General features: G+C 37.9%; 1 protein-coding gene across 2 annotated transcripts in view; it reads right to left on the bottom strand.

The window, feature by feature from the left end:
- Window positions 1-1,922: 1,922 nt before the first annotated feature.
- The window catches only part of ssbp4 (single stranded DNA binding protein 4), a 69,679-nt gene continuing 55,135 nt past the window's right edge, over window positions 1,923-16,466 (bottom strand). For both annotated transcript variants that reach the window (XM_056256368.1, XM_056256369.1), the window contains 13 exons: window positions 11,228-11,311; window positions 7,725-7,784; window positions 7,587-7,653; window positions 7,423-7,490; window positions 6,708-6,775; window positions 6,579-6,624; window positions 6,466-6,501; window positions 6,328-6,382; window positions 6,049-6,119; window positions 5,875-5,953; window positions 5,762-5,790; window positions 4,938-5,039; window positions 1,923-3,213 (listed from right to left, as the gene is read on the bottom strand). In XM_056256368.1, the coding sequence (XP_056112343.1) occupies window positions 3,184-3,213; window positions 4,938-5,039; window positions 5,762-5,790; window positions 5,875-5,953; window positions 6,049-6,119; window positions 6,328-6,382; window positions 6,466-6,501; window positions 6,579-6,624; window positions 6,708-6,775; window positions 7,423-7,490; window positions 7,587-7,653; window positions 7,725-7,784; window positions 11,228-11,311 (795 nt within the window). In that variant the 3' untranslated portion in view covers window positions 1,923-3,183. The remainder of the gene's footprint in view (window positions 3,214-4,937; window positions 5,040-5,761; window positions 5,791-5,874; window positions 5,954-6,048; window positions 6,120-6,327; window positions 6,383-6,465; window positions 6,502-6,578; window positions 6,625-6,707; window positions 6,776-7,422; window positions 7,491-7,586; window positions 7,654-7,724; window positions 7,785-11,227; window positions 11,312-16,466) is intronic.

Here is a 16,466-nt window from a genome sequence, read left to right as displayed (position 1 = left end):
AATAAATAACTCTCTCTATATAATATATATAAATATAATATAATTTTTATAACAATAACTTTAATCATTACAATTATTTATATGTATATATATATATATATATATATATACTGTATATGCCTATATATAATTTTAATGCTTAAAATGATTGTTTCATTTTAATATAAATTAAACATTTTTATAATATATATATACAATTATATAAATATATATATTATTTAATATTTTTGGGGGTGTTTGTTATTTCATTCCAATAACAAAACTGAAACACATAAAAATATCAAATTACATTTATTATTGATGCAATCATTTCTTTTTGATAAGCAAATTTTCTGGGGGGGTTTTTCTCAGTCTAAAGAAACTTTACAATATAAAGAAACATACAAAGGACATATTTACCTACACAAGACACCTAAGGCCCTAGGACAAAGATCTGAGCTATACCCTACTATAAAATACAAAGCAAACCCAAAGGGACAGACTGCTTCATATTGAATACTGCCATGTCGCAAGAAAGGACAATGTAAAATTACAGGAGAAATTTCTGTCATTCCCTCCCATGACCCTTCCTGCTTCAAAATACACATTTTCTTCTCAAACGTATTTCTAATGTTACAATATTATACATCACAACAGAAGTGCAGAGATGGCCAACAATTGAGCAACTTATATAATTCATCCTTCAGAACCCTTACAATTTGATGTAAACCGACTCAATATTCTGTTCAGTATCAAAAGCCATTTCCGTCACACAAACTAAAAGTTTGAGGAATTTAAGCTTTGATTGTTATTTACGAAGAAATAAATGCATAAGCCTGTTGCAGACTTGATTTACAATAGGGGTGAGCATCGACCTGCAGTTTTTTACAGCAAAAGCATCTCTTTAAAATACAAAAACACAAACAGATTCTTTATAACTTATTTTCAGCTGTACTCATTGGTTGTGACTGACATATCAAAACATGTCAATGATATCAAAATGCATTTTACAGTATTTACAGTAAAGCAAAGGTCAGGGGTGAGGGTCAAGAAAGGTTGTGGGCTGCGTACCAGACAAACCGAAGACAAGCATGGACATCCCTTCAAAATTGACCAGGAGGCTGAGCCTGGTTCTCTCAGATGGCCAATATACCAAAAGATCCGTAATACAGTCACTGGACAAAAGGCATTTTAAACTGGGCTGGCAAGGTCGAGTGATTTTGAATGTCCCAAAATATGGATTCATATATCTTGTGATGAATCACAATTAAATAATTGCAGGCATGAAATGGCTGGTTTCATTCAATGAGTTCAATGGGAATAAGTGTCAATTATATACAAAGGAGAATCTCACCAAACCTGTCCAAGTCATATTTCACCCCAAATTCAGAATAAATATAGTAATATATATTTATATTAATATAGTAATTTACATTTTAACCAAAACTATTAGTTACTTCTTTATTAAACAATGTTAAAAATAGTTTAATCTATTTTTAACAGTATTTATTTATAATTTGTATGATTTTATTTTCATAATAGGCACATTCCATTCCAAGTATATACTATAAAGCAATAAAAGCCTTTTTATTATGCAAAAAAATGTACAGAACATGGTAGTATTTGTTGTACTCCCTATATTAATGCTGAATTATAAATAAAAAAAACATTGGATTTTTCAGTGAGTCCTGAAAAAAAAACTGAAAATGGGGAAAATGTTGTCCAAATGTCATAATACAAAAAAAAAAAAAACTGACCTAAAAGAGTCACTTAAATGAAGTGTTTTTTTTTACTCATTATTGAGGGGTAAAATGTGACCCAGACATCTTTTCATGTGATTTTCCCTCTTTTGTCATGATCAAATTCCTCATCCACAAGTATGTTGACCGCAAACTCTACATTTGAAGAACCTCATTTGAAGAAAGAGATGGGACCACACATGAGCTTCACAGACAAGAAGTGTATTGAAAATATCAATAAGGTCCATGACCCCCAAAAAAGAAAAGTTATATTTACAGACATGGGACTATAGAGCACAAGGATACTCGTGCTTGTAAGAGCAGCCTGAGTCCAACTACTTTTACAAACACGTCGTGGGTAATATTTCTAAAAAGACTTGCAAAACAACGTGGCAAACACGTAGTGGCAAAATTACAATGAAGTATCGGTGGAAAATCATCAAGAATGGATGGTAAAAATGTATTTGTTATTGGCTGTTTGTGACCAAGCCAAGGATGGAGCAAATACGCAATGGCAGTGAATATGAAACGGTCACCCTTTTACACTTTGAAATGTACTCCAATCTTTAAATACAGTGCCGACGGGTGCATTAAACCAGTGATTGTAGCCACTTTGTTGACATAGACACACAATTGAGCTTGTCCATCTCGGTAGTGATGACATCAGTTGGATGAAGAACACAGGAAGAGGTATATGCAAAGACACAAAATTCAAACAAAAGAGACAAACAAATACCTAAAATCATGTAAACAGAAGTGTCATTGTGCATTTGAATGTGTGCTTATTCTGTCATTGATGTTGTTGAGATACAAATGTGCCCTTTACAGGAAAATCCATAAAATTATGAGTACATCATCATCATAGCAATTATGAAAATTATAACAATAATATTATCAATAATATACAAATATAGTAATATGAGACCATTCCTGCCCCTAGCGTCACCAGTTTAGCTTTTTCCATTTTAAAATGTACACAGCAATCAAACAACCACTAGTTTCAGTGTTTCATTGCCGAAAGAAATGATCAAACTGGTCTGAAATAAAGCCACCAGCTTCAATGCTGATGAGCAGCTAGTTATGAAGTGTCTTCCTGGCACAGTCCCACACACACACACGCACATGTACAAACACACACACGGTGGTTCAATCGAGGGCCCGATCCAGATACGAAGCCCGGCAGGCAGGTTGAGTCCGTCAGAAGGCTCTTCCTGTGACCCGAGGCCTGCGTCCTTTCGGCTTTGTACTGGGCGTCCTCCGCTCCGTGGCCACACCGACCGGCTGAAGGGCGCCAACCCAGAGTGTTTGAGGGAGTTGTGGGGAGTTGAAGATCGAGCAAATAAAAAAATAAAAAAACACAACAACATGCCGAACGCAGCAGAGACGAGGAGAACAGGAAGTGGGATGGGGTGCGGGGTTAAAAAAATAAAATTAAAATTAAAAAACAAAATTAAAAAAAGAAGAATCACACACTCATCGTCATGTTGGGTGAATACTGCAACGAGAAGAGAGGAAGGGGAAGGTGGAGGGACAAAATGAGTCAATGAAGTTAAGATCATTACCGAAAACCAGAAATATCGCCCTATTATGTTTTATCATGGTTTGATATTTAGACATTACAACATTATAATGCACATGTGAAACAGGTAGTGGTGCAACGGATCACAAAGCTCACGGTTTGGATCATATTATGGTATTTGAGTCACGGATCAGATCATTTTTTCGGATAACTTTGCTTTCAATTTATTATTTAAAACACACTTTAAAGCTACACTGTGTAATTTTTACCCCCATCTAGCGGTGAAAAGGTATATGACCATCCAGTGAATATTAGTTTCTGTTCCTCTCAATTCCGATTTCGTTTTAACTCCTACGGTGGCCAATGTAGTCCAAGATTAACATGGCTTCCAGTTCGACCTCGTCCATGAGTGTTCCTTCAAGTGATGAGGTTATTTTAGAAAACTATTATAATTTGCAGTAATTTAATTTGTCAGGTAACATATAGGTTATGACTTCTATGTAAAATGAATAATAGTTTTATGTTTTCGTTATTTTTTTACCATTTCATTGCTAACATCAGTTATCAGGTTCCCAGACGAATGCAAGCTAATCTTAGTAAAGTAACTTTTATCAGTGCTATCGTTATTCTGTATGTTGTACGACATCACTAGCGTAAGGCAAAGTTTTTATTGTAGGCTATATTATACTTTCAAAAAGGCTTTCAGGTTTTTATATATCAGTCTCAAGCGATCCCCCTCTTGACATTCGACACGGTGCCATCGAGTGTTAAAACGCGAAAGGCGAAGCTTGAATTAACGGGTATGTCCCTCTTTGGCTAATGTACTTTCAAGATGGAGGGGCAACATGGCGACCGACATTAGAACCCCTTACCCGTATGTATTTTCAATGGCATATTATACACTCACGAGAATACTGTATTACTTGAACGAAGTAAATATACATTAATGAGCACATATATTTTTGAAAGAACTAAGTGTTTTTAGCTAGGAATAAACTAAAAAAGTTACACAGTGTAGCTTTAAGTATTTCGATACTACATAAAAAACTACTAGCCTAACTAATAAAGTTTAAACATTATTAATGACAAACAGTCAGCAATAAAATAAGAACAAATATACTAATTACAAGCATAGATAAATACAATATAACAAAGTTATAAATAAAGTAAGGTCTAACAGTAGTATTCAGGTACAGAAATGTAATTCGTGTTTACTGTATAAATTAAATACAGATTCATCTTTGTTAAAGCTTTTATTGTTTGATTAGATAGCATGAGGTATTTATAGGCTGCTGTCACTTTAAGACCGAATGCACTGATCCAATATACTGATACACATCCAATTTCTTTCTCAACTTAGCCATAACCGACTGTGTTTACGAGAATACTTGCAGAGATGGGTATTTGAACAGTTTTGTTCAAGTGAAAGGAGACAGGAAAGAGGGATCAATTCAGTGTTCTCTTTCACCTCTTTTTGAGCTTGAATGGTTTAAAATGGCCAGAATGTGTTCATTGGCCAAACAAAACATGTGCAAATGATACATTTTCACTCTGTGATGCTTGAACTTTGCAATTAGTCTGCGAATCACATGTGTGTTTGGTCCGTATGGATAACGGGTCAACTACGATCCGTTGCACCCCTAGAAACAGGAAAGCAGGGGAGGAGAGATATAGAGCGGGCCGGTGTGACATGAACTTACACTTTCACTTTGGAATGGGTTTAAGAAGTTGCCTGCCATCTCCCCGTCGTCCCGCGGAGTCCCTGGGGGATTGTTCATACCTGCCATGTTGTTCGGAGAGTTCTAGAAATCCAGACGAATGATGATTAGTGACATACACAAAATGGAGGAAACGGCATCCAACAGGAAACGGCCGAAAACGATAAGCCTGATAAAAAACTGATAATAACTGATAAAAGGCCAATATTAAAATTAATACAAAATGCTAATTTAAATGCTATAAGTGATTTAAGCATCACAACATTATATACAGTAGGAAAAGTGGATATTAATTTTGAGATTTAACAGCGTTATTAAATAAGGTAAATTAAAGCTAAATCTAAACATAACCATAGCAAAAACGACAATAAAAAATACTAATATCCAATGTCAGCCGATACCGATCTATTTAAAAAAAAATCTAATATCAGCCGATAACCAATATTGTCCCGATATTTGCGCATTCTTAAATATTTTTTTTTTAATTCACATCAGTATAGTTATTGTTAACTAAAACTAATTAAAATAAAACAAAATATAATTAAACAAAAAACTAAAACTTAAGAAAACGAATATGAAACTTGAAACTATAGAAATCTTGCCTTGTCAACTAACTGAAATAAAAGTATTAAAATGACGAAAAATGATATAAAAAATAAAGCTAAATAGAAATATTTTTAACAACTAAATTACTAAAACTTAAACTAAAATGAAAACTGAAAATATAAAAAAGGAAAGTTATTTTAAAATATTAATAAATACTATATAAAAATATAAATAGTAGATAAATAATACAAATATCTCACCTTTGGCAACCCGTCCATATCACCCGAGCCTGTAATCAAAAGCAGGTAAGAGTGAGACCATTAGAAATGTTTGCTATTTTGTACATATTAGATGATGTATGACGAAGTCTCACCTAAAGACCCGTTCATATGGTGCGGCTCCATCGCTCCCATTCCACCCATTGGACCGTCGGGCCCCGGCCCCATTGGGAACTGCAGAAACACAGATACTATTAGCCTCCAGTAAATCAACAATGATACTAAAACTACAAAACCCTTTTTCATACTGCATTAAAACATCCTCTTACGTTCGGTCTGTTGCCACCAGGGCCGATTGGATTCATCATCGTGTAAATGTTTTCACTGGAATTCGTCGAGTCTACGAGAAAACAGATGATATTTCTTAGCGTTTCACTGGGAAATTCTCCTCAGCAAGCTGATGCATTTACACACCGTTTCCCAAACTGAAAGCTTTCTGTTTTAAGATAGTTTCCAGTCACTACTGTTATGAACTTTCAATGAAAAAAAAAAAAGACTGATATGAAATTCCAGATAAAATCCTATGGATTAGATGAAAGCAAACTGACCTCCTGGGCTTGGCATGATGGGAGTTCCTGGAGGCCCGCCACCTCCTGGAGGCCCCTGAGAGACAAGCACAGAAAGCGATTACTCACAAAGAACATTTCGGACAAACAGAGAGACAAAATCTTGTGCGTGCGACTCACCACATAGTTTCCTGGTGATGAAGATGAGTATGCTATCTGTGGGAAGAAGAGATAGTTATGAAGCCGTTTCTCAGAGTTATTGCGATATTGACATTTTTGGAAGTGGCACTTACTGAGTTTGCGTTAGGATTAGGCCACGGCCCTCGACCTCCCGGACCCCTGAAAACACAAGAGGAAATGTTAAGGTGCGTATAAGCGCAGCAAAGACAGTGTAAGTGTGTTATACTGTGGCGTCGACTCACATGTTCATGCCAGGCATTCCAGGACCGCCGAGAGAGTTCGGAGGAGGCCTCATTCCACCGCCGTAGTTCTACAAATGGAGGGATGGCAAAGGTTAACCTACATATGAAACATGTTATGGCACTGTAACTAGAATGTGCTTTTCTTTCCCTGAACTCCCTTAAATGCTAAATCCAGTACCTCATCTTCAATAAATTCAGCAATTTTCTAAATTCATAATAGTATTATAATGACTACAGACAGGGTACCCACATTCTATATAAAAATTATAATATATATATATATATATATATATAAGACAAATGATACATTTACTATATCAATTTCCATTTCTGTGGCTTCTTATACTTATTTATTGCTTTTTATTAGATTTATTCATTTTATGCACTTTTAATATGACTTTTTTTTTATATTTATATAGTAATATATAATAAGACATATTTGCTATTAAAATGGCTATGCATTTAAATTCTATATAATAATCTATCTAATAAATAAATAAATAAAAAACATATTAACTTTAACAATTTGCAATGGCCTCATTTATTTATTTATTTATAGAATATACATTTCTATAACATATAATCTAACATTTCTATTTCCATGGATTTAAATTAGAAACTTAGATTTTTATTTTCCCCTGATATTTTCTATGACTATGTTCTCAGGGTTCCCAATCTAAGCATGACTGTTTTATTGAAAGGAACATCAGCCAACCTGTGGGCCCATGCCTCCCATTCCTCTGGGTGGGTTCATCCTCATTGGGCCGCCCATGTTTGGATGTCCTGATGGGGAAGAGGAACCACAACACTTTTACAAATGCCATAGCAAAACATTTTTCAAACACAGCTGGTTGTAAAATCTATGGTGCAGTGTGGTACCTTGCGGTCTGGTGGGGTCCAAACTGTTTGGCAGGAGCGGCTGTGACCCGGGGACTCCAACGGGAGGCTGAAACCAAGAAAGAGAGTATGAAACAAGAGCCAAGCAGAGAAAAGGGGGGTCGTGGGTGGGGTCAGTACCTGATTTGGCATGCGGAGTGATGGGCGGGGTCCACCTGGGTACCGTGGAGACATGAAAGGCTATGGGGAGAGAGCATAGGATCAGTCAATCAAAAGACAGGGTGGAATACACCACAGTTAACCTGTGATTAGGACATAAACACTACTTTAGGGCTTTCCACACTTTAAATGGTTAACTTAGCCTGGGTTATTATAAACCCTGGCTAAATAGAACCCTGGGTTATGATTCACATTTCAAACTTTTCATAAATTACCCAGGGTTAACAATTAATCCTGGATGTTCATATGCTGATAGATCACACTTTACATGCCTAACCCCTGGGTTAACAGTCAGTGTCATTGATTGGACGAAAATAACCCGGGGTAAAGCGCAGGGTGAAAAGCCCTTTTGTTTGAAATACAGTATGCCGCTGTGAATTCGTCAGAACATATTCCTAAACTGTACTTGATAGAAATCATATTCTCTATAACTCTGATGATTATACTGGACTGTCCAAAAGCAATTTATAGTATCTTATGGATTTATAATTGATTAAAATCTTATGGTTTTATTATTTAAAATAAAAGAAAATGTGGTAACACTTTATTTTACAGCGTCCTCCTCGTTACATGTAGTTCCTATAGTTATAATTTATAAATTATACATAATTACAGGCAACTAACCCTAAACCAAACCCTAATCCTAACTCTATAGTAAGTACATGTAGTTAATTATTATTACTCTGCACTTTAATGTAGAATTACACTGTAACACAGACACCTTAAAATAAAGTGTAACTGAAAATGTAGTATTTGAGATGCACAGTACAATGGTTACCAGCAGGGGGCGCAATCACACTACCTAAAAGACATCAGTTTGAGCCTAAAGGGAAGACCTCATAAACATTGGTTCTCTACACTGACAAGGGGAGGCTGCTGCTATCACATTGTTTAACAGAGGAAACCTATGGTATTTTAAACAAGACTTTACAGCAAGAACAAAGCCAGAAAGAGCTTCACAGAAGAGCAGAAAGAGAGAATGACCCTCCCCTTGCATGCAAAGATAAGCTAAACATCATATCCTAATCAGGCATGGCAGAGACAAGTTACAGCAACAAGTAATTTGTCTCTCCGCACTAAAAGCAAAAATGCCGCCTGATGCCACAATCTCGGCCAATAAGAACATATTTGCACATACATGCTTCATATACAGCTATACATTCAACCAATGAGATTTTACTGTGGGTGAAGTCATCCAGCATAATGTCACAGAAACAAAGCAGCCGGTAAAACGATCTATCGATCAAAGCTTTATTACATCACAGAGTAATAAGTCATTTCACAGGCTTTGATCCAACAACCATTAGGATTGACCCTTCTTGTTCAAACTTGGTTCCCGCTCCGTCTACACATGTTCGCTCCAAGTTGGAGCAAGTTTGTGTACTCAGAAGGGTGTGTTGGTGTTTGCGTATTTGTGTTTGAGTGCCTGTGTTTCTGCTTGCATGTGTAAACGCAAGAGCATGTTTGTGTGTGCGTGCGTGCATGCTGCATTATTAATAGGATATTGATGGACTATGAAGGACTGAGTGCAGGGTGTAGGGAGGGACCAGTCTGCAGAGTCCCAGCTAGATGAACTTCCACTCCTGATGGGTTGGGCCACAACCTGCATTATTTATCTGGCAACATCGTCACTGTCAGTGAGGAATATGTGCGTGTGCGCGCGCACGTGTGTTTTCAGAGAGAACAGAGAATGAGGTAATGGACTGATTTGTGCTCTATCTAGGGATGGGTCAAGATGGCAACCAGTCATCCAAAAAGTCTAATAGTATACCGTCAAACCAAAATTTTCTCACATTATCACAGTTTCTTTGAGTTCTTGTCATATTTTATTGCCATTTTCTAAAATATAGCAGAGTTATCAAATCAGTTGATATTTCACTGGTTTTGGCCATCCTTCTGTTAGACTGTATCACAGATGAATTAGGCTGAATAGCTGTCAGCTGTTAAATTTAAGTACACAATTAGATAATACCAATTTAGGTCAACCAATTACCAAGCAATGCTTAATTTTGTTCAGTCTGTGGTGTAAAAAGGTCGCATTAGCAATTAAAGAAAAAACACTTCAGCAAAACATGGTCAGGTCAAAGTGTCTGAATAAATTTTGGTCCCAAATGTTTATAAATTTTACTGGTAGTCCACTGTATGAAGAATTTTTGGGTATAATGTGTCACAGTTTACTTTATTTTGCTATCCTCACTTACATAAATGAACTATAGTGTACTGCACCCAGTAAAAAAAATATCAAAAAGTATATTTGGTGTCTGAATAATTTTTGGTTTGACTGTATATACTAAAAAAAAAACTACAAATCATGTAGCTCAAATAGAAGATCTAGTAACACCAAGGACATGGGTTCAATTCCCAGGGAATGAGTAAGCCGATAAACTGTATAACTTAAATGCAATACAATTCACTTTGGATACAATAATCTGCCAAATGTGTAAAATAAAAGTAAAGAGTTTACAGTCGAGTCAGATTAGTAAGGTTGGGTACCGAACTCACCGAATGACGTCGGTACTACAGAGTACCAATTAACATTAAGTCAATCAGTGCCAAATTTCGATACCTGAGAATGCATCTGGGTGCGAGAGTAAGACTATTTCAATACGAATCCTGCATGTTCTGCGTGTCTCTGTGTGAATGAATGGCATGACGCTCACGCTGTTTTCAGCCTCTGCCGTCAATTTAGATAATTCTCAATGTTATTATAACACTAACACTAATAATAATAATAAATTATCAAATCTTTATTTAAGGAGTAATAAAAAAATGTCCTCCATGTTTTAATTTTAACAGTATAAAGCTCAGTTGTGCAGCATGATTAAAAGATAAATGAAATTAATGTTTTTTTGATTAACACAAAATACACAACAGAATTTGTGGAAAACAAAACATTTCATAGAAATGACATTCATTTTTTTTATTAAAATAGTTTTTTTTTTTTTTATTAAGTAGCTGTAGCCTACTATTTACAGGTAAATATTACAGTATACAAACATCACAGACAAATGGCAGACAGCGACCAAGGCAGCTCTGACACAATGTCAATAACACTTCTATAAATTACTTAAAGTTTCTTTACAGTTATTGAGGTAAACGTGCCTAAAGTACCGAAAAAAGGTACCGTTGGGTACCCGCACCTAATTTCATGTAGCGGTACTGGTACTGGTACGGATAAAAAGTGAACGGTACCCAAACCCTACAGATTAGTCGACTAGTCATTTAGGAACCCCATCAACAAGTTGACTTTTTTTTTTTTTTTAAGTCTGAAGTTTTGCACACTACTAGATCTAGCTAGTGAGGAAATGCAAGGAAGAAAAGAAGAATGGAGGGGTGAGGATGGAAAAGGTGAATTGAAACTTGTGCCAAAGGCACTCCTGAAATTTTAAACTATACCCAACATGTATCTATTCCTCAGGTTATCTGTGAGGAAGTACAAGAAAACAGGGGGAAGTGTGTCTTACCTGACCATGCGGCCCCATCATGGGGTTGTTGGGGTTGTGTGGAGGGGGCTGTGCATGAGGTGATGGTTGTGACCCAGGTGGGCCCTGAGAAAGAGAGGAAAAAAAACAAAACAGTTAGAGATATTACACTCGACATACCATTAAATATGTCTTTGCTATGGTAGGTTGACCAACAAAGTCTTGCTGGTTAAGATGCAAGTTGATTCCGATGGTCTCTAATAACGATGCAGCCCCTAGATTAGTAATAAATCCACCATTTATCCGCCAGCAAAGGGCATCTCCAACAGGGCTGGGCAGCTGCTGAACCCCATAACAGCTACACCACAAGGCCTCCAATGGAGTCCATTATTGGTAACTGAGAGAGGCATATGGCCTTTACCGAGACGCCTGTTCCTGCACCACATCCCTGTAGAGAGTGACTGAGGAATAACTTGGGCAGGATTGTGTGCGTGTCTTGGGTGAGGAGTGGGGGGGTGGGTATGTTAAATGAAGCAATTAATAAAATCATTTTCTACCCAGCTAAGGAGATAACGGCTTGGCACCAAACTACAAAACCATTAAGAGCAGCCCCTCCCGCCGAGAAAGGGAACGGCACATAGTATTCCTAGCGGGACAGTGGCATAGAGGACCGCAGCAACCACAGAGTCCAAGTGTTTCAGAGAAGCAATGTTGTTTCCCAACCAAAAGGGGGCAGTGTGTAGCCACTTGCCGAGTGACTGCCGGGACACAAAGTACCAAGCAAAACAAAGCATGGAACAGCAACACAATGCATATTTCATTGTTGTTTCTGTGTACATTACAAAAAAATAATTTGACCACTTTTTTGGCAAACGGCACAGGATTGAGCAATTTGTGTGGTTGAGGGTGTGCTGTTTCAGAGGGATGGTTTTCAATGGTCTTGGAAGTAATTATTCTGATAAGTGCAGCGGTCACAGAATCTGTCAATAACCGAGATGATAAATGCAATGTGACGTACCATACAGGATGCAGATGTCATCAAAAAGATCTAGTTGTCGAATATTTCAAGAAACCTCACAAACCTGTGTGCACCAGAGAGGTACTTTGACTTTAAAGTCACCCCAAATGAAGCAAACAATTATTTATTTAGATTTTTGTGCAAAAGGTGCAACTGTCAGGAAATTTAGAGACAATAAATATAATATAGTATAGTATACCAAACAGAATATAGATGTCAAGAAATCTCACAAAACTGTGTGCACTTTGAGTTGAGAGTTCCTTGTTTGCATCATTTACTTTTGCGGTCAATCAACCATCCATAAGGAACATCTTGGGAAGGTAGACAACGTAACTCAAAATAGAAAGTATACTGAGATTTGCTTGAGTATGGGGACATCAACAGGACTACAACACTGTATAATGATGGGCTTATTTCAATGTCCCAAGACTCCTGCACCTCGCAGCAAGTCAGAACAAGATCCTCCAGTCCTTTTAACCTTGATGGAACTCTCCCTCTCTAGAGTCTGCCAGTCTTTCACTTTTCTCAGTGTCCTGTTGGTTTTCAAGAGGTTTTTTGTGGGAGAAGGGCAGATGCAATTCTCCCACCACCTTCCCTCAAAACAAACTCATCCATTTCAGATGTTTCCAGCTAAAGTTGAAACTATTTCTTTTTTTCCACTCCTTGACTTTGCTCGCTCCCTCCCTGCCTCCCTCTTGCTAGACTGTCCTCCCAAGAAGAGCTGGTGCAGTGGAGTTTCGACATGAAGATTATTGAAGAGGCCGACCCCGTGCAATGGGGGGAATAAAAAAAAGGGGAAAAAAATAATACAAAATTTCCAAGATCCGGGCCAGACGCCAGCACGCGAGCTTTGGGTTTCTCTCCCTAGACTCTCTTCCTTCGCGCTCAGTCTCTCTGCAGGAGGTTGCTGGGAGTCTGGGCATGCGAGGTACAGATTAGGAGAGTCTGGAGAGGGTGTACAGGAGGGTTTAGCCCTCTTCACCTTCGTCCCCATCTCGCAGGACCATGCTGATCACACGGCAGCTACTGTGGTCGCATGTGTTAATTATCGCTGCTACATCTGGAGCTGCGCTAGAGACACAAACAGAGGCTCAAGCGTGCACGTTTTGGCTGCATAGCTCCACTACCAAAATGCTTTTTAAACTTAACTGAAACAGCGTACTACTTACTTGAGTACCAGTATTTCTTACAGAATTGTTTTTGTCCCCCTATTATTGTTGGACATGACTGAATGGTACGAAGTTCCACAAGTTAGTCAAATGTTTATTCAATAACTGCGGTTGACATTCAGTGAGTTATTCATTAGAATGCTTCAAACTGATAACTCAGGAGTTCATGATACTTTTTGATTGAATCACTAAAATAAATTATTCATGTCGGCGCCAATAGCCCCATGGTTAACGCGCCAACATATAGCGCAACTGCGCCTCCGGCGACCCAAGTTCGATTCCCAGCTCGAGGCCCTTTGCCGATCCACTTCCCCTCTCTCTCCACCCCACGCTTTCCTGTCAAAATCTCTACTGTCCTATCCAATAAAGGCACAAAAAGACCAAAAACCTAACTTGCAAAAGGAGGCGACAGAGCACAAATGTCCGATTTTTGAAACAGCAAAGTTTTGATTATGACTGCAGAATCAGCATGGATCACAACCTGTTCCAATCACAATTCTATTAAAAATAGCTAGAAAAAGAGCAGCTCCAATTATTAGCACAACTGTGTCCAGCAGCCGTGGCCGACAAGAGTGGGAGGAAGCAGTAGTTAGCTCTTGAGAGGTGTGAAAGAGTGATATACTGGCCACTAGGATATATGCCAAGATGGATATATGCTGGTCGCGTGGAATCGGGGAGCTTACAAGGAACGCACGTGGGCCTGGAGGAGCCTGTCTTTTTGCAATTGTTGCCTCATTGCCATCTCCCTCTTCCTTCTTTCATTTTCTGTCTTCACTCTCTCCATGCCTCTCTTTTGCCATGCCCTGGGCTGCTACCAAGAGGGAATTACTGCAGTGGAGCACAAAGTCCTCCCTCTTCTTCCCTTTCTTAGTTCTCTCTCTCTTTCTCTCTCGCTCTTATGCACACAGGCGCTATTTATAGAATGCAATGTCACTCACGCAACAGTCAGATCGCTCCCTGCTCTGAACACGGCTCATACAACATTAACACTCTCCTCCTCAATTCAAAGACCATGTCCATGTTCTATCTTCCAATCCATGTGATGCTCTACCTGAACGTCATCTCAGCATCTGCTGCTTTTAGGATGCTCTATCAGCTATTCTCCCAGACAATCTGCAACATTCTGAATGTATTATTGTCTCTGCCAGTCCACCTTGATGTTCTATCTATTCTATAGGATGCTCTATCAGATGATGTATCTGCCACTCTATCTTATCTTGACATTCTATCTACTCTATTGGATGCTCTATCTAACCTACTGTTCTACTAGATCAATTTGCTGTACTGGTCTTCTAGTTCCCTTGGATCCCTGATCTGCAGCTCTATCTGATCTTCTATTTACTCTATTAGATGTTTTATCTAACCTATCTGATGTTTGACAAGATGTTAGACACTGTATCAGATTTTCTATCAAATGAATCTTGTGTTATATACACACATTCTATGGGAGAACTACATGATGTTCTACTAGATGTTCCAATTTGCTGCATCTACTCTTCTATATCATTGACTCATTTGGATCTTCTATCTGCTGCTCTATCTGATCTCCTATGTACTCTATCGCAGTGATTCCCAACCCCCGGACCGGTGCCGGTCCGTGGACCCGTTAGTACCGGGCCTTGAAATATTCCCAGAATAATTTTTTTTTATATATATAATAATAATTGTCTTTTTTAAATGGTTTTTAACATGTCATGTTATTTAATCCAAAACATAAACAATAAATAGATTAAAATAAATAAATAGATTAAAATGTGTTTCTTTGAGTGCCTTGCGATTGCTTAGCAACGCGTCGTATCTGAACGGACTGCAAAAAAAGCGCGGTGCACCTGAAGTGACAGAAGTATGTGGAGAGATGAGCAGGCCTCAGAAAACTTCAATGGCTAATTTCATTGCGGACAGTTCCGATAAAAGGAAAGGCGATGACCAACTTGAAAATAGCGAGAGAGAGAGAGAGAGAGAGAGAGAGAGAGAGAGAGAGAGAGAGAGAGAGAGAGAGAGAGAGAGAGAAAAAAAGTCAAGCTTCAATCGTAAATACGATACCTCATACATTAGGTATGGATTTACGACAAAAGGCGATTCCGTGGCGCCAAATCTGTTGTGTGTTATTTGTGGTGGAAAAACTCTGCAATGGAGCAATGAAGCCGTCGAAACTTCAGCGGCACTTAACCACCAAACACCCAACTCTCAAAGACAAAACGGAGGAGTTTTTCGAAAGAAAGAAACGTGAGTTGGACGCTCAGCGGCAAGTTTTGATATCCTCAACATCGGTAAACGTAAGCTGGTTTTCGTTCATATTTGTGAAGCAGACCTTTTTAAATTTCGTTTTATTGTATCCTGGAATTTGTGTGCATTGTTTTGGATGCATATATGTTTTTTATGGATGCCCAGGAAGAACAGCTTGTCTTGTGCACAGCTACAAATATAGTAATATCATGCTCACATTAAAATAGTTTTGCTCTCATTGGTCTGGTCTGGTATTTTTGTTAAAGGTTAAAGCTTACTCTCTAATTTTATACTTTTAAAAATTATTGGCTGAAATCACTGTGTGTTTGCTATTGTATTCTGAAACTGTCTGACTGTTGAAACTGGCTCTTATTTTCATACAATTAGCCTTTGTTTTCACCTGTTGGTGAGTGAAAACACTAAGTTGCTGTTGAAGTGATTGTCTTTAGTGGTTCTGGAGAGATTTGACAGGTGAAATGGACTGGTATTCTCATACAATTTGCCATTACTGCCACCTGCTAGTGAGTGCTGTGTGAGTTGCTTTTGAAGTAGACCTAATTGTATGGGAGAAAAGGGAAACATTTTGTGAACCGGTCTGAAAGTTTAAAAAGATTGGTATATTCATACAAGTAGCCTTTGTTGCCACCTAGTTCATTATATGCAAATAAATGATAGGCTGTTACTGTTTACACCGTGATATGTTCCGAATCCAAACGATGCATCTAATTAAGGCATTAAAATTGACAACTGGTCCCTGGAATTTTTTTTATGAATATGCTGGTCCTGGCACAAAAAAGGTTGGGAACCCCTGCTCTATCGGATACGTTATCTGATGTTCGACAAGATGTTAAATCCACTGTCTCAGAAT

This window comes from Rhinichthys klamathensis, unplaced genomic scaffold (assembly GCF_029890125.1).
Source record: "Rhinichthys klamathensis goyatoka isolate OS25496 unplaced genomic scaffold, OSU_Roscu_1.1 h1tg000127l_1, whole genome shotgun sequence".
In the NCBI taxonomy this organism is placed as follows: domain Eukaryota; kingdom Metazoa; phylum Chordata; class Actinopteri; order Cypriniformes; family Leuciscidae; genus Rhinichthys; species Rhinichthys klamathensis.
This window is presented reverse-complemented; position numbering and strand designations above follow the sequence as displayed.